This window comes from Dendrobates tinctorius, unplaced genomic scaffold, assembly GCF_039654945.1.
Source record: "Dendrobates tinctorius isolate UK_male_01 unplaced genomic scaffold, ASM3965494v1 ptg000039l, whole genome shotgun sequence".
Classification (NCBI taxonomy): Eukaryota; Metazoa; Chordata; class Amphibia; order Anura; family Dendrobatidae; genus Dendrobates; species Dendrobates tinctorius.
In genome coordinates, this window is record NW_027361707.1 from 1935076 (window position 1) to 1954063 (window position 18988).

At 47.6% G+C, this 18988-nt stretch overlaps 1 protein-coding gene across 3 annotated transcripts in view; it reads left to right on the forward strand.

Annotated features, from left to right (window-relative positions):
• The first annotated feature begins 1234 nt into the window (after positions 1–1234).
• Positions 1235–18988, forward strand: part of UVSSA (UV stimulated scaffold protein A) — a 109461-nt gene continuing 91707 nt past the window's right edge. The window contains exons 1-7 of one of the 3 annotated variants that reach the window (XM_073574419.1): positions 1239–1390; positions 1738–1841; positions 3052–3175; positions 3261–3368; positions 8409–8739; positions 9349–9469; positions 14265–14630. In XM_073574419.1, the coding sequence (XP_073430520.1) occupies positions 3271–3368; positions 8409–8739; positions 9349–9469; positions 14265–14630 (916 nt within the window). In that variant the 5' untranslated portion in view covers positions 1239–1390; positions 1738–1841; positions 3052–3175; positions 3261–3270. Of the gene's footprint in view, positions 1391–1737; positions 1842–3051; positions 3176–3260; positions 3369–8408; positions 8740–9348; positions 9470–14264; positions 14631–18988 lie in introns of all 3 variants that reach the window. The other 2 variants (XM_073574418.1, XM_073574417.1) reach the window with 2 other exon arrangements.

Genomic DNA, 18988 nt, shown 5'->3' on the forward strand with positions numbered 1-18988 from the left:
CTTATCCCAGCACGTTCGCTCATCAATAATGAATAAAATAAATCAAGAGCAAGTGAATGAAGGATAGAAGCTGGACTTATGGGTTAATGCAGTTGTTTACATGATCGGACCAATTCTCTCGGATGAGGGAATCTATAGCTGTCCGCAACGAGCCTATACAGGAGAAGACAGGAGCGCCTGGATACACAAAGACCTCACATCCAGCCTATATTACCAGGAGAGACCATCCCACAAGCAAAAAGTCTACACCTTGGATCAGGCGGCAAACTGCACATTAGGGGAAGCTGTATATGAAATAAGAAAAGAATAACGACTGCAGCCAGAAACTGGGTGAAATTTCATTAACCCCTTTCTGACGTTGGAGATAATAGCACGCCCACGTCGGACTCCCTCCCTTTGATGTGTGCTCCGGCGGTGATCCCACATCTTTCCCTGCACATATCAGCTGTGCCTGGAATATCCATGGGTGGAATCACCATCCACCCGCGGCTATTAACCCATTAAATGCCGCTGTCAAACTCTGACAGCGGCGTTTAACGCGCGCTTCCGGCCACCGGGTCGGAAACCCATCCACCGGTGAACACTGTCACGTGATCGCGAGTCACCGATGGGTCAGCATGACAACGGGAGGTCTCCTGGAGACCTCTATGTTTGTCAGCGCCAACTTGCTGCGAGCGCCACCCGGATGGGGTTGTTCACATCTGTGTAAAATCGTGGAGACATGTCCGATGTTTTGTCACGTGTTCGAGTTAAGAGGTTTTCCCATCTCCAAGATCATCTCCTAATAAATAGTAGGTATAATAATATTAGCAAATCCCTCCAATTAGAAATGTAGTATAGTTCTTCTGATTCACTATGTCACTTACCCCATGTGCAGGACATTGCAGTAGATTATGTATCCATGGTTACGACCACTCATATAGTGACAGTTAGTAATGTTTGTAACTATGGCTACCTGACCTATTCCAAGACCGTGCACATGGGGTAAGCAATGCAGTATATAAGAAGAACTATACTACATTTCTTACTGGAGATATTTGATCATTTAAAATAAACCAAAAGTTGTAAAATAATGAGTCCAAATGTACAGGGTTGCCAAAGGCAACCAACCTGGGGTTACTTTACGGTGCAAAATGAAAGTAGTGATCTTATTCGCTAGGAGAAACACTTCTGGTTGATTTTTTTAAATAAAGTTTTGCGCGATTGACTTCAATGGTACGTATCACGAATGATTATCTCGCCTGAAGCCAGGACGCTGCCCTTACTGTGCGTGACGTGATGACGTCGTGTTTACAGCGGAAGAGGCGTGGTCTGGGAGTGCGTTTTTGTCGTTGGGCAAGTCCGGGCGAGCGGAGTCCGTACAGGGATCCGTCCAGTGAGCGGCCGGCAGGTAGGAGGCCCTGGGGGGCTGTGTGAGTCCGGGGGGGGCTGTGTGAGTCCGGGGGGGCTGTGTGAGTCCGGGAGGTCTCAGTATCCTCGCCTGCTGCGGCCGGTCTGCTCTATCCCCTTCCTGACTGGGTATTTGGCGTTTCCTCTTCTTCTCTTAGGAGACATAACTTGTTTTTTTAAATTATTATTTTATTTATATTTTTTTCAAACTATTTCAATTTTATTCATATTTGTGGCTTTTTTTGCATTTTATTTTAATTTTTTTTCAACCTTTATATTTGTTTTTTGCGACTGTTTTATCTTTTTGCTGTCCGTTTTAATTTATATTTACAACATTTTTTATTTCAGATTATTTTGCAACTTTTTTTTTTTTTAATTTTTCTTTTGCCTCAAGCAACACTTTAAACAGCAGCAGTTGGCTGTGTGACGCAGACTGCGCCCGATGGGAAGGGGTAAGCAGTGGCGTATAGGACGGGCCGCTCCTTGCATCGTGAGGACTCAGCGTTCAAACCAAACCTTTGCCCCCCCCTCCCCGGGTCCGGAGCTGCCTCTCCTCCTTTGCTCCTCTCCCCGTGTCCGGCGCTGCCTCTCCTCCCTTGCCCCCCCCTCCCCGGGTCCGGCGCTGCCTCTCCTCCCTTGCCCCCCCTCCCCGGGTCCGGCGCTGCCTCTCCTCCTTTGCCCCCCCCCCCCCCTCCCCGGGTCCGGCGCTGCCTCTCCTCCCTTGCCCCCCCTCCCCGGGTCCGGCGCTGCCTCTCCTCCTTTGCCCCCCCCCCTCCCCGGGTCCGGCGCTGCCTCTCCTCCTTTGCCCCCCCCCCTCCCCGGGTCCGACGCTGCCTCTCCTCCTTTGCCCCCCCCCCTCCCCGGGTCCGGCGCTGCCTCTCCTCCTTTGCCCCCCCTCCCCAGGTCCGGCGCTGCCTCTCCTCCCTTGCCCCTCTCCCCGGGTCCGGCGCTGCCTCTCCTCCTTTGCTCCTCTCCCCGTGTCCGGCGCTGCCTCTCCTCCCTTGCCCCCCTCCCCGGGTCCGGCGCTGCCTCTCCTCCTTTGCTCCTCTGCCCGTGTCCGGCGCTGCCTCTCCTCCCTTGCCCCCCCTCCCCGTGTCCGGCGCTGCCTCTCCTCCTTTGCCCCCCCCCCTCCCCGTGTCCGGCGCTGCCTCTCCTCCTTTGCCCCCCCCCCCCCCCCGTGTCCGGCGCTGCCTCTCCTCCTTTGCCCCCCCCCCCCCCCCGTGTCCGGCGCTGCCTCTCCTCCTTTGCCCCCCCCCCCCCTCCCCGTGTCCGGCGCTGCCTCTCCTCCTTTGCCCCCCCCCCCTCCCCGTGTCCGGCGCGGCCTCTCCTCCTTTGCCCCCCCCCCCTCCCCGTGTCCGGCGCTGCCTCTCCTCCTTTGCCCCCCCCCCTCCCCGTGTCCGGCGCGGCCTCTCCTCCTTTGCCCCCCCCCCCCCCCGTGTCCGGCGCAGCCTCTCCTCCTTTGCCCCCCCCCCCCCCCCCCCCTCCCCGTGTCCGGCGCGGCCTCTCCTCCTTTGCCCCCCCCCCCCCCCCGTGTCCGGCGCAGCCTCTCCTCCTTTGCCCCCCCCCCCCCCCCCCCCCCCCGTGTCCGGCGCAGCCTCTCCTCCTTTGCCACATCCCCTCCTATGGTCTGCAACGCTGACTTCACCGATCATAATTTCACAGCCGCCAAAAAAACTGTCCCTGCACGAGCTGCTATGAGCCGCCAAGTTGAGTGATTGTCTGCAGCGCTGCCTGTCCCCTCGTCCCTCACTGATCGCTGTGCATCTTCCTGGATAAGCTCTCAGCGGTGAGAAGTCCTCGTGATGACGGGGCCCAGTGCTCTGCTGATCTTAGGAAGGTTCCCTCTATTGACGTCTGATCCTTCTCCCCAGACATGTGAGGATGGAGCCGACACTAGAGGAGCTGGTGGAGTCACTGACCACATCCGGGGAGCCGCAGCTCAACCCACAGAAGCTCAAGCAGCTGAAGAAGATCTGCAGGTGAGCGTAATGTACAAGGCTGCGGTATATGCAGTGCAACATCGGACCAACTCGGGCGTAATATGCCCCCTATAAGAACCAGCAGTATACCCCCAGATCACCAGCTCCTCCTCTACCAGCAGAATAGTGAGTGCAGCTCTGGAGTATAATACAGCATGTAACTTAGGATCAGTAATGTATGTACACAGTGACTGCACCAGCAGAATAGTGAGTGCAGCTCTGGAGTATAATACAGGACGTAACTCAGGATCAGTAATGTAATGTATGTACACAGTGACTGCACCAGCAGAATAGTGAGTGCAGCTCTGGTGTATAATACAGGACGTAACTCAGGATCAGTAATGTAATGTATGTACACAGTGACTGGACCAGCAGAATAGTGAGTGCAGCTCTGGGGTATAATACAGCATGTAACTCAGGATCAGTAATGTATGTACACAGTGACTGCACCAGCAGAATAGTGAGCACAGCTCTGGGATATAATACAGGATGTAACTCAGGATCAGTAATGTATGTACACAGTGACTGCACCAGCAGAATAGTGAACGCAGCTCTGGGGTATAATACAGGATGTAACTCAGGATCAGTAATGTATGTACACAGTGACTGCACCAGCAGAATAGTGAGTGCAGCTCTGGAGTATAATACAGGACGTAACTCAGGATCAGTAATGTAATGTATGTACACAGTGACTGGACCAGCAGAATAGTGAGTGCAGCTCTGGGGTATAATACAGCATGTAACTCAGGATCAGTAATGTATGTACACAGTGACTGCACCAGCAGAATAGTGAGCACAGCTCTGGGATATAATACAGGATGTAACTCAGGATCAGTAATGTATGTACACAGTGACTGCACCAGCAGAATAGTGAACGCAGCTCTGGGGTATAATACAGGATGTAACTCAGGATCAGTAATGTATGTACACTGTGACTGCACCAGCAGAATAGTGAGTGCAGCTCTGGGGTATGATACAGGAGGTAACTCAGGATTAGTAATGTATGTACACAGTGACTGCACCAGCAGAATAGTGAGTGCAGCTCTGGACTATAATACAGCATGTAACTCAGGATCAGTAATGTAATGTATGTACACAGTGACTGCACCAGCAGAATAGTGAGTGCAGCTCTGGAGTATAATACAGGATGTAACTCAGGATCAGTAATGTATGTGCACAGTGACTGCACCAGGAGATTAGTGAGTGCAGCTCTGGGGTATAATACAGGATGTAACTCAGGATCAGTAATGTATGTACACAGTGACTGCACCAGCAGAATAGTGAGCGCAGCTCTGGAGTATAATACAGGAGGTAACTCAGGATCAGTAATGTAATGCATGCACACAGTGACTGCACCAGCAGAATGGTGAGTGCAGCTCTGGAGCATAATACAGGAGGTAACTCAGGATCAGTAATGTAATGTATGTACACCGTGACTGCACCAGCAGAACAGCGAGTGCAGCTCTGGAGAATAATACAGGAGGTAACTCGGGATCAGTAATGTATGTACACAGTGACTGCACCAGCAGAATAGTGAGTGCAGCTCTGGGGTATAATACAGGATGCAACTCGGGATCAGTAATGTATGTACACAGTGACTGCACCAGCAGAATAGTGAGTGCAGCTCTGGAGTGTAATCTAATATATGAAGCTCAAAGTGTGTATTTATTTTTGTGTGTGTGTATGTATGTCTGGGATAGGCATCCGCACCGTCGCAGCTACAGCCACAAAATTAGGCACAGTCACACGTCTGGACCCCGAGAGCGTCCTAAGCTATGTTGTGAGGCGAAACTTTAACCCCACGCATTCCAATTCACCAAACAATTTTGACCCTATCTACATAATGGGGAAACAGTGTGTGCATATCAAGCCCCGCCGCTCATTATGATGTGATAATGGTTGACTATGGGATGGAGGATATGTATGATGGGTATATGGGCACTGGACTATGGGATGGAGGATGTGTGATGGGTATATAGGCATGGGACTATGGGATGAAGGATAATTATAATTTGCTATAACTAACCACAGTTAGTAACTATGCCCGGGCAGCGCCGGGCTCTTCAGCTAGTACAGGGTATAACTCAGGATCAGTAATGTATGTACACAGTGACTGCACCAGCAGAATAGTGAGTGCAGCTCTGGGGTATAATACAGGATGTAACTCCGGATCAGTAATGTATGTACACAGTGACTGCACCAGCAGAATAGTGAGTGCAGCTCTGGGGTGTAATACAGGATGTAACTCAGGATCAGTAATGTATGTACACAGTGACTGCACCAGCAGAATAGTGAGTGCAGCTCTGGGGTATAATACAGGATGTAACTCAGGATCAGTAATGTAATGTATGTACACAGTGACTGCACCAGCAGACTAGTGAGTGCAGCTCTCGAGTATAATACAGGATGTAACTCAGGATCAGTAATGTACACAGTGACTGCACCAGCAGAATAGTGAGTGCAGCTCTGGAGTACAATACAGGATGTAACTCAGGATCAGTAATGTATGTACACAGTGACTGCACCATCAGAATAGTGAGTGCAGCTCTGGGGTATAATACAGGATGTAACTCAGGATCAGTAATGTACAGTCATGGCCAAAAGTTTTGAGAATGACACAAATATTAATTTTTACAAAGTCTACTGCTTCATTTTTTCTAATGGCAATTTGCATATACTCCAGAATGTTATGAAGAGTGATCAGCTTAACAGCAATTACTTGCAAAGTCAATATTTGCCTAGAAAATGAACTTTATCCCCCAAAACACATTTCAACATCATTGCAGTCCTGCCTTAAAAGGACCAGCTAACATCGTTTCAGTGATTGCTCCATTAACACAGGTGTGGGTGTTGATGAGGACAGGGCTGGAGATCAATCTGTCATGATTAAGTAAGAATGACACCACTGGACACTTTAAAAGGAGGCTGGTGCTTGGCATCATTGTTTCTCTTCTGTTAACCATGGTTATCTCTAAAGAAACACGTGCAGTCATCATTGCACTGCACAAAAATGGCCTAACAGGGAAGAGTATCGCAGCTAGAAAGATTGCACCTCAGTCAACAATCTATCGCATCATCAAGAACTTCAAGGAGAGAGGTTCCCTTGTTGCCAAAAAGACTCCAGGGCGCCCAAGAAAGACCAGCAAGCGCCAGGACCGTCTCTTAAAAGTGTTTCAGCTGCGGGATCGGGCTACCAGCAGTGCAGAGCTTGCTCAGGAATGGCAGCAGGCAGGTGTGAGTGCATCTGCACGCACTGTGAGGCGGAGACTCTTGGAGCAAGGCCTGGTCTCAAGGAGGGCAGCAAAGAAGCCACTTCTCTCCAGAAAAAACATCATGGACAGACTGATATTCTGCAAGAGGTACAGGGAGTGGACTGCTGAGGACTGGGGTAAAGTCATTTTCTCTGATGAATCCCCTTTTCGATTGTTTGGGACATCTGGAAAACGGCTTATTCGGAGAAGACCAGGTGAGCACTACCACCAGTCTTGTCTCATGCCAACTGTCAAGCATCCTGAAACCATTCATGTGTGGGGTTGCTTCTCAGCCAAGGGAATGGGCTCTCTCTCAGTCTTGCCTAAAAACACAGTCATGAATAAAGAATGGTACCAGAATGTCCTCCAAGAGCAACTTCTCCCAACCGTCCAAGAGCAGTTTGGCGATCAACAATGCCTTTTTCAACATGATGGAGCACCTTGCCATAAAGCAAAGGTGATAACTAAATGGCTCAGGGAACAAAACATAGAGATTTTGGGACCATGGCCTGGAAACTCCCCAGATCTTAATCCCATTGAGAACTTGTGATCAATCATCAAGAGACGGGTGGACAAACAAAAACCTTCAAATTCAGACAAAATAAAAGCATTGATTTTGCAAGAATGGACTGCTATCAGTCAGGATTTGATCCAGAAGTTGATTGAGAGCATGCCAGGGAGAATTGCTGAGGTCCTGAAGAAGAAGGGTCAACACTGCAAATATTGACTTGCTGCATTAACTCATTCTAACTGTCAATATAACCTTTTGCTACTCATAATATGATTGCAATTATATTTCTGTATGTGATAAAAACATCTGACAAACACACATAAAAACTATAGGGCAGCAGATCATGTGAAAATATAATATTTGTGTCATTCTCTAAACTTTTGGCCGTGACTGTATGTACACAGTGACTGCATCAGCACAATTGTGAGTGCATCTCTGGGGTATAATACAGGATGTAACTCAGGATCATTAATGTAATATATGTACACAGTGACTGCACCAGCAGAATAGTGAGTGCAGCTCTGGCGTATAATACAGGATGTAACTCAGGATCAGTAATGTATGTACACAGTGACTGCACCAGCAGAATAGTGAGTGCAGCTCTGGGGTATAATAAAGGATGTAACTCAGGATCAGTAATGTAATATATGTACACAGTGACTGCACCAGCAGAATAGTGAGTGCAGCTCTGGGGTATAATACAGGATGTCACTCAGGATCAGTGGTGTAATGTATGTACACAGTGACTGCACCAGCAGAATAGTGAGTGCAGCTCTGGAGTATAATACAGGGGGTAACTCAGGATCATTAATGTAATATATGTACACAGTGACTGCACCAGCAGAATAGTGAGTGCATCTCTGGGGTATAATACAGGATGTAACTCAGGATCATTAATGTAATATATGTACACAGTGACTGCACCAGCAGAATAGTGAGTGCAGCTCTGGCGTATAATACAGGATGTAACTCAGGATCAGTAATGTATGTACACAGTGACTGCACCAGCAGAATAGTGAGTGCAGCTCTGGGGTATAATAAAGGATGTAACTCAGGATCAGTAATGTAATATATGTACACAGTGACTGCACCAGCAGAATAGTGAGTGCAGCTCTGGGGTATAATACAGGATGTCACTCAGGATCAGTGGTGTAATGTATGTACACAGTGACTGCACCAGCAGAATAGTGAGTGCAGCTCTGGAGTATAATACAGGGGGTAACTCAGGATCAGTGCAGAATAAGATATGTAACTTATTTTTTTCTATTCATTGTGCAGATCTTCAGATGAGCAGATTAAACACGTATACCACCTGCTGATGATCCAGCTGAATCAGGAGCATGCAGAGATCCGCCTGTCCGCCTTTCAGATAGTCAGCGAGCTGTTCAGTCGGTCGCACTTGTTCAGGACTCTGCTCATCAACAACTTTCAGGAGTTCTTGGAGCTCACTATAGAGACTGACTATGACCAGCCACTGCCGCCTCCCAAGGAAGTGGCACAGAAACTCAAAATTTTAGCCATTAAGGCTGTGCAGGAATGGCACGAGAAGTTTGGGGAAGCCTACAAGAAGCTCTCCTTGGGATATCACTTTTTGAAACAGAACAAAAAGGTGACTATTAGTGTGTGGTTCTGATATAGTTCTTATCCTATATCCATATAACCCCAGCTTCTCCTGTGGATTAAGAACAGTTATTTCACCTGTCTCTTCAATAAGATATTGAAAATTGCAAGCCCAGAAGGCTACAATAGCGCAGTAATGCTACCATCATATCACTACATGTCTACCCAGATTGACAATTCACCAGTATCGGGTCTTTCTGGGGCCGATAGATTACCATTACTGACTTCTTTCAAAGACACTTGCGTTTCATCTTTTCCAGCTTCTTCTGGAGACACTCGACTTTCATGTCACCGTTATTTGCTTCTTCCGGGGCCACTCGAGTTTCACCATTACTGATTTCTTCTGGGGCCACTTGAGATTCGCCATTATTGGCTTCTTCCGGGGCATTACACCCTGGAAGAAGCCACTGGTTGTTAAATTTATTAAGTCACATCACACTAATCTGTATGGAAACTGCGTACACAAAACGGTGGGAAAGCAAATACTGTTTCTTGCACAGTTTTGTTGTATTGGAGGAGCACAACGCTATATGTATTATCAAAGGATTTTATTGCGCGAGCATCTTAGGTACTTAAATTGTATGTGGCTACATTTCAGGTGGATTTCCAGGATGTGAGCTCCAGGACGGTAGCAGAGAGGAAACGGGAAGAGGAAAAGCAGAAACGTTTAGAAAATATTTATCGGGAGAAAGCCAAAAAAGCAAAGAGTGAGATGGAAGGTAACACCCCCCCCATCTATTCTGTGTATGTGTACAGTGCTATGAAAAAGTATCCGTACCCAATTAACTTTTCCGCTTTTTTTTTTTTTTTCACGTTACACCCATAAACTTAAATTCATTTTATTGGGATTTAATGTGGTATGCAATGTAGCAAGTACTTGTGAGGTATAAAGGAAATGATACAAGGTTTTCTAATTAAATTAAAAATATAAATCTCAGACTGTGACGTGCAGTGCATTTGTATTCAGCCTCCGGTAGTCTGATATCCCTAAATAAAATTTGCAGTGACCAATTGCCTCCAAAAGTCACAGAATTAGTACGTTGAGTCCACCTGTGTATAATTACAGCCGTTCTGTGAAGGCCTCAGAAGGTTGTTTGAGAACGTTATGGATCAAATAGGATCATGAAAACCAAGGAACACACCAGACAGGTCAGGGTTAAAGCTCTGGAAAAGAGTAAAATGTGTGTACAGTCATGGCCAAAAGTTTAGAGAATGACACAAATATTATATTTTCACATGATCTGCTGGCCTCTGGTTTTTATGTGTGTTTGTCAGATGTTTTTGTCACATACAGAAATATAATTGCAATCATATTATGAGTAGCAAAAGGTTATATTGACAGTTAGAATGAGTTAATGCAGCAAGTCAATATTTGCAGTGTTGACCCTTCTTCAGGACCTCAGCAATTCTCCCTGGCATGCTCTCAATCAACTTCTTGGTCAAATCCTGACTGATAGCAGTCCATTCTTGCAAAATCAATGCTTTTATTTTGTCTGAATTTGAAGGTTTTTGTTTGTCCACCCGTCTCTTGATGATTGACCAAAAGTTCTCAATGGGATTAAGATCTGGGGAGTTTCCAGGCCATGGTCCCAAAATCTCTGTTTTGCTCCCTGAGCCATTTAGTTATCACCTTTGCTTTATGGCAAGGTGCTCCATCATGTTGAAAAAGGCATTGTTGATCGCCAAACTGCTCTTGGACGGTTGGGAGAAGTTGCTCTTGGAGGACATTCTGGTACCATTCTTTATTCATGGCTGTGTTTTTAGGCAAGACTGAGAGCAAGCCCATTCCCTTGGCTGAGAAGCCACCCCACACATGAATGGTTTCAGGATGCTTGACAGTTGGCATGAGACAAGACTGGTGGTAGCGCTCACCTGGTCTTCTCCGAATAAGCCGTTTTCCAGATGTCCCAAACAATCGAAAAGGGGATTCATAAGAGAAAATGACTTTACCCCAGTCCTCAGCAGTCCAATCCCTGTACCTCTTGCAGAATATCAGTCTGTCCATGATGTTTTTCCTGGAGAGAAGTGGGTTCTTTGCTGCCCTCCTTGAGACCAGGCCTTGCCTGCTGCCATTCCTGAGCAAGCTCTGCACTGCTGGTAGCCCGATCCTGCAGTTGAAACACTTTTAAGAGACGGTCCTGGCGCTTGCTGGTCTTTCTTGGGCGCCCTGGAGCCTTTTTGGCAACAAGGGAACCTCTCTCCTTGAAGTTCTTGATGATGCGATAGATTGTTGACTGAGGTGCAATCTTTCTAGCTGCGATACTCTTCCCTGTTAGGCCATTTTTGTGCAGTGCAATGATGACTGCACGTGTTTCTTTAGAGATAACCATGGTTAACAGAAGAGAAACAATGATGCCAAGCACCAGCCTCCTTTTAAAGTGTCCAGTGGTGTCATTCTTACTTAATCATGACAGATTGATCTCCAGCCCTGTCCTCATCAACACTCACACCTGTTAATGGAGCAATCACTGAAACGATGTTAGCTGGTCCTTTTAAGGCAGGGCTGCAATGATGTTGAAATGTGTTTTGGGGGTAAAGTTAATTTTCTAGGCAAATATTGACTTTGCAAGTAATTTGCTGCTAAGCTGATCACTCTTTATAACATTCTGGAGTATATGCAAATTGCCATTAGAAAAAAATGAAGCAGTAGACTTTGTAAAAATTAATATTTGTGTCATTCTCTAAACTTTTGGCCATGACTGTATATGTGTATGTATGTATGTGTGTATATATATATATATATATATATATATATATATATATATATATATATATATATATATATATATATATATATATGTATAGTGCCTTGCGAAAGTGTTGGGCTCCCTGGAACTTTTCATCCTTTTCCCACATATCATGCTTCAAACATAAAGATACCAAATGTAAATTTTTGGTGAAGAATCAACAAGTGGGACACAATTGTGAAGTTGAACGAAATTTATTGGTTATTTTAAATTTTTGTGGAAAGTCAAAAACTGAAAAATGGGGCGTGCAATATTATTCGACCCTTTACTTTCAGTGCAGCAAACTCACTCCAGAAGTTCATTGTGGATCTCTGAATGATCCAATGTTGTCCTAAATGACAAATGATAAATATAATCCACCTGTGTGTAATCAAGTCTCCATATAAACGCACCTGCTCTGTGATAGTCTCAGGGTTCTGTTTGAAGCACAGAGAGCATCATGAAGACCAAGGAACACAACAGGCAGGTCCGTGATACTGTTGTGGAGAAGTTTAATGCCGGATTTTGGATGCAAAATGATTTCCAAAACTTTAAACATCCCAACGAGCACTGTGCAAGCGATCATATTGAAATGGAAGGAGTATCATACCACTGCAAATCTACAAAGACCCGGCCGTCCCGCTAAACGTTCATCTTAAACAAGGAGAAGACTGATCAGAGATGCAGCCAAGAGGCCCATGATCACTCTGGATGAACTGCAGAGATCTACAGCTTAGGTGAGACAGTCTGTCCATAGGACAACAATCAGTCATACACTGCACAAATCAGGCCTTTATGGAAGAGTGGCAAGAAGAAAGCCATTTCTCAAAGATATCCATAAAAAGTGTCATTTAAAGTTTGCAACAAGCCACCTGGGAGACACACCAAACATGTGGAACAAGGTGCTCTGGTCAGATGAAACCAAAATCGAACTTTTTGGCAACAATGCCAAACGATATGTTTGGCGTAAAGGCAACACAGCTCATCACCCTGAACACACCATCCCCACTGTCAAACATGGCGGTGGCAGCATCATGGTTTGTGGCTGCTTTTCTTCAGCAGAGACAGGGAAGATGGTAAAAATTGATGGGAAGATGGATGGAGCCAAATACAGGACCATTCTTGAAGAAAACCTGTTGGAGTCTGCAAAAGACCTGAGACTGGGACGGAGATTTGTCTTCCAACAAGACAACGATCCCAAACATAAAGCAAAATCTACAATGGAATGGTTCACAAATAAACGTATCCAGGTGTTAGAATGGCCAAGTCAAAGTCCAGACCTGAATCCAATCGAGAATCTGTGGAAAGAGCTGAAAACTGCTGTTCACAAACGATCTCCATCCAACCTCACTGAGCTCGAGCTGTTTGCCAAGGAAGAATGGGCAAGAATTTCAGTCTCTCCATGTACAAAACTGATAGAGACATACCCCAAGCGACTTGCAGCTGTAATCGCAGTAAAAGGTGGCGCAACAAAGTATTAAGTTAAAGGGGCCGAATAATATTGCACGCCCCACTTTTCAGTTTTTGAATTTCCACAAAAATTTAAAATAACCAATAAATTTCCTTCAACTTCACAATTGTGTCCCACTTGTTGCAGATTCTTCACCAAAAATTTACATTTGGTATCTTTGTTTGAAGCATGATATATGGGAAAAGGTTGAAAAGTTCCAGGGGACCGAATACTTTCGCAAGTCACTGTGTGTGTGTGTGTGTGTGTGTGTGTGTGTGTGTGTGTGTGTGTGTGTGTGTGTGTGTATGTATGTATGTATGTATGTATGTATGTGTATATAATATTATATTCACACTGTCTCTGAACGTCTCACTGATCACTTTTCAGTCCATCATCCAAAAATGGAAGGAGTATGACACAGCTGAAAACGTACCAAGACATGGCCGCAAACCTACACTGACATCCCAAGCAGGGAGGGCACTAGTTAGAGTAACAGCCAAGAAGCCCATGGTCACTCAGGATGAGCTACAGAGATCCACAGCTCAAGTGGGAGAACCTTCCCACAGGCCGACTATTAGTTTTATATTCCACAAATCTGCCCTTTATGAGAGAGCGGGCAAGAAGAAAGCTATTTGTGAAAGCAAATCACCCTGAAAACACCATACCCACCATCACACATGGTGATGGCAGCACCATGCTGCAGGGATTCTTTTCTTTAGCCGAAGCAGGGAAGCCGTTCAGAGTTGATAGGAAGATGGATGGAGCTAAATACATGGCAATTCTGGAGGAAAACTTGTTAAAGGCTGCAAAAGACGAGGCAGTGGCGTAAGTTCACCTTCCAGCAGGACAACGACCTTAAACATCTTGCCCAGAGCTACAATGGAGGGTGTAAATCAGAGCATATTCATGTGTGTGAATGGCCCAGTCACAGTCAAGACCTAAATCCCATTGATAATCTGTGACAAGACTTGAAAATTGCTGCTCATCCAATCTCGCTGAGCAAGTGCGCAAAGAAGGGACAAAAAATGTCACCTCTAGATGTTCAAAGCTGGTAGATACAGACCCCCAAAGACTTTAACGAAAGGTGGTCCTACAAAGTAGTGTTTGTAAAGGGTTTCATAGAACATTACGGCCACTTTGTACGTACCCCAAAATGGTACCGTTGCAACACTCCGCTCAGCACAGAGTTTAAGCCCTCACACAGTTCCATTGACAGAAAACTAAAAAAGTTACGGGTCTCAGAAAATGGCGATGCAAGCTACGTTTTTTTTGCCACTAAGATCTAAAAAAAAAAAATAAAAAAAAAATGAACATTAACTTTTATTGTCTGTCTTCCAGAGATGTTAGAGGACATCCAGTCCTGCCTCACGGAGATGGAAAACTGCTTCACCTTGTTACTGCCCGACCCTGAAGACTTCAGTCTGGTCAATGGTGGGAGAGATGAAAGAGGCGACGTACCAATAAGAAACGACTCTCCTAAACCAAAGCCCCGTTTACATGAGGCCGATGATGAGGAACCCTGCTGCAGCAAAGACCTGCCCAACCTCAACCATGTATCAAAGGGTGAAGAAAAGGTGGAAAGTTCTCTGAAGGAATCCAGTTCAGATGAGTCTGACAACAACTTTGAGCCTGTAGAAGAGTCGTTCATCAGAGAACATGGGCTGGGGTCTCACAAGTACACGTTGGACATCGAAATCTCAACAGGTGACAGCTCTGCGGGATAGAGAGTTCGTTTGTGAATCTGTAATCTGACAAATGATAAAATTATCTCTATTTTCTATCTTCTCGCTTTCCCTTTTTTTGTTCGCTCTCGCTTTCCTTTTTTGCTCGCTCTTGCTTTCCTTTTTTGTTTGACTTCTCTTTTTCTTTATCGCCTTATTGGGGGACACAGAATATCATGGGTGTATGCTGCTAGGAGGCTGACACTATGCAAAACATGAAAAATTAGCTCCTCCCCGGCAGTATACACCCACCGACAGGCACCAAGCACCTCAGTTTGTGCTTAGTGTCTGTAGGAGGCGGACCGGGATCTTCCGTGATTAACTTTTCTTTCCTTTAGGTGTTCTAGTGGAACTTTTTAATTTTTTGTCTTTTGTTTTGCAGATTCAAGTCGGGAAACAGGGTGGAAGTTTCACCATGCTTTCCCATATCAGGCGGCTGAGCGAGCAGTGTGGCTGATCCCACATCGCAACTCTCAGTACCGCTGGCAGGACTTTTTCCATGTCACCTCCTGGTGCTATGGGATGTGGACAGGTGGCTGGTCCTTGCTAAATCCCTCTCCTCACCCCTCTCTCGGGACAGGGCTGAGAGGAAGACGGCGATCGCAAGATTCTCCTCGCCAACAAGAGGTTAATGCAGTCTTCTGCAGGATGCGGGTACAGAGGACAGTTGCCAGCGGCTTGCCACTACCCTTGTGAGGCTCCTGTGATCATCCTCTTCAGGGACGCCAGGTAAGTGCCTGTACGATCCCTCCAGCCCGCAGCATTACCAGAGGAACCATCGGTAACATCATCAGGCCCTGCCTGACGGGCGCCGCTCTCATCAGCCGCGCACCTCTCCACATATATTCAAGAGGGCTAAATACAGGGTTTTCTCCCCCCGTTGTCACAGCTGGGCAGGGGTTTCAAAAGCTTTTCTGCGCGCACAGTACTTCCTTACAGGCCTTCTCTTCTCCTTCCTGAGTGATTCCATCACGGGGCTGCGGTGCCGGCTCTTTCACTTTCGCTTTCGTTTCAGCTCCCGCTCTCAGAGCGCAGCCTCCTCCTTCTGAGCACGCTGTCCTCGCGCCTTTTTTAGCCCATCACAGGGCTCCTTTTCTCTTTTTGTATGTCAGCTCCAATTGCAGCTCAGCCGCTAAGCTCCGCCCACCGCTCCCCTCATCATGCATTTCCTGTTTTTTCTATCCTGGCTTTCTGCGCTGCTTGGGGGACACTTCAGTGGTTCTGCTGCTCGCCGGAACTAGGTAGGCTCTGCTCTAGGCAGAAATATTAGCTCTCCTCTGCAGTTCTTCCCCCAATTCCCGCTGCCATTCAGCGCAGTTTCCTTATGCCCAACTCTGCAAGGGAGCTCTGTTTCAGGCCCACCGCTACGCATTATGCCTGTGTGCGCTGTAAAAAGAAGTAGGCTTCGGGTCAGCCATCTCCTTTCTGCCCGTCCTTCAGCTATGTCGGCCTCTCAGGAGCACACAGATTCCCGTAATGAGGGCACTTCCCCTCTCCCAGAATGGGCCGTTGCTATGTCTCAGTCGGTCCACGATCTGACCAAAGTCTCTCAGTACCTGGTCCAGGTCCTAGAACGTTTGCCTCAGCTATCTACAGCCACCTCTGCACCGACCGCCTCTCAAGGTGAGTCGTCCGCACCTGACCACGACCTTCAGAGGGACAGGCGGAGTAGGATGTCTAGGAAGCGTCTCCTATCGGGCTCGTCTTCCAGTTCGCTAGGCCCATCTGCTTCACCCAGGTGTCCGTCTCCTTCAGAGGATAACCTTAGGTCAGACGACGATCCACAATCAGGATCTAGTTCAGAAGCAGATGACATGTCTAAAACACGAAATATGGTCGATTGTCTCCTTTCGGCTATCTTCCAAACCCTGGAGATTAAGCAGGACAAGCCCCTTCCTCAGGAATGTTCTGTTCCATTTAAACGATCAAGGCCTCCATCCCAAACTTTTCCAAACCACAAGGAGTTCGATACTACTCTAGCCAAACATTGGGAGCACCCTGAGCAGGTATTAAGATGTTCTGTACCCCTTTGAGGCTGATTTGCTTTCAAAATGGACCAAAGCCCCTGAAGTGGACCCTCCCGTTTCTCGCATAGCCTCTAAGACGGTTCTGCCTTCCAGACGGGGCATCGCTTAAGGATCCAACAGACAGGCAGTCTGCCCTATTTTCGCCTCCTCCTGGGTGGCTAAAGTCATTTCGGCTTGGGCAAAAATTCTTCGCAGGGGCATCTTAGCGGCAGCTCCCCAGGACGAGCTGGCAGATCTAGCAGATCAAATTAATCATGCGGGTAAATACCTTTTAGCCGCCTCCTTAGATGCGGCCGGTTGCGTAGCAAGGGCTAACAGCAATATAGTGGCTGTACGCCGAGTTCTTTGGTTAAAGTCACGGAATGCGGATACCACCTCTAAAAAGTCGCTCACCAATCTGCCCTTCCATGGTTCTAGGCTCTTTGGGGCCAAGCTGGATCAAATAATTTACGATGCCACTGCGGGTAAAAGCACTTCCCTCCCCCAGTCTCGACCAAGACGCCTTTTTAACAGAGAGAATTTTCGACCCTTTAGGCCCTTTCGTTCGTTCTCGTCCAAAGAGAGATCTGTCCAGCAAGAACGTCCTTCTGCATCTAGGGAGCGAGAGCAGAAGAAACCATCTTACAAGCCCGCTCCCCACTGGAGATCTAGAGGACAATACTCCAGGTCCTCAGGTGCCCGTTCCGGTAGGTTTGCCTCCAAGTGACGGGGCACCCCCACCTGGAAGTTTTTCCTGGGTGGGAGGCAGACTTTCCTTTTTCGTGGACGCTTGGCTGTCGGTTGTCGACGACGCTTGGGTCAGGGAAATCATTGCATCCGGTTACAAGATCGAATTTTCTTCCACGCCAGACAGACGTTTTTTCCTGTCTCGACCTCCAAGACAACAGTCCCACATTCTAGAATTCTTTCAGGCCGTCTCCTCCCTTCTTTCCGCCGGAGTGATTATTCCCGTTCCCTCAGACGAACGGTTTTCAGGGTTCTACTCAACTCTCTTCGTAGTCCCGACGAAAGACTGCTCCCTGCGGCCAATCCTGGACCTCAAATTGCTCAATCGCCACGTGAAGATTCTTCACTTCAAAATGGAGTCTCTTCGATCGGTGATAGCCTCAATGGAGCCCGGAGAATTTCTCTGCTCTGTGGACATACGGGATGCCTATCTTCACATCCCTGTTTGCTTGCAGCATCAGAAATATCTCAGGTTTGCGATTCAGGAAAGTCATTACCAGTTCACGGCTCTTCCCTTCAGCCTAGCCTCCGCCCCCCCGTGTTTTCACGAAGGTGATGGCAACAGTCAGGGCCATCCTTCGATCCAGAGGGATTCTCATCATTTCTTATCTGGACGATCTCCTGATCAAGGGTTCGTCCCGCCAAGACTGTCTCCTAAGTCTTCAGATAACCCTGGATACTCTCGGCCGCCTCGGATGGATAGTCAATGAGGAGAAGTCCATCCGGCGCCCTACCCAACGTCTGGCCTTTTTGGGCATGGGGTTCGACACGAATCTAGCCCGGGTGTTTCTACCGAGGGACAAGTTTTCAACCCTTTCCAAAAGGATCCAGTCCCTACAACGCTCGAGGATCAAGTCCCTTCGGTCCTGCATGAGGGTCCTCGGGAAGATGATAGCTTCCATGGAAGCCGTGCCTTTCGCACAATTCCACTCTCGCCCTCTCCAACTGTTCCTCCTGTCAGTCTGGGACAAGACCTCGTTTTCTCTGGACCGCCCCATTCTTCTTCCGCTCAGAGTCAGGCAATCGCTGACTTGGTGGGCATTGCCGGCGTCGGTTCTCTGCGGAAGGTCTTTTCTTCCGCCTCGGTGGCAGGTCTTCACCACCGATGCCAGTCTCCTAGGTTGGGGGGCGGTTTACCATCAGAAAATGGCCCAAGCGCGCTGGAACGCCTAGGAGACTCTTCTGCCCATCAACCTTCTGGAGATCAGGGCAATCCTCCTTGCTTTCCTTCGTTGGCAGCATCTCCTCGTAGGCAAACCAGTCCGCATTCAGTCAAACAACGCCACGGCTGTGGCGTGCAAAAACCACCAGGGCGGTACTCACAGCAGGCAGGTAATGTCAGTAGTGGCAAGGATGCTGCGCTGGGCAGAGCGTCACGTTCCGGCGATCTCCGTTGTTCACATTCCAGGGGTGGAAAATTGGGCAGCCGACTTCTTGAGTCGCCAAGGTCTGGCGTCAGGCGAATGGTCCCTTCATCCCACAGTCTTCAGTCAGATATGCCAGCGTTGGGGCACCCCGGACGTTGATCTCATGGCATCGCGGATGAACAACAAAGTTCCTCACTTTGTAGCCAGGTCCAGGGATCCTC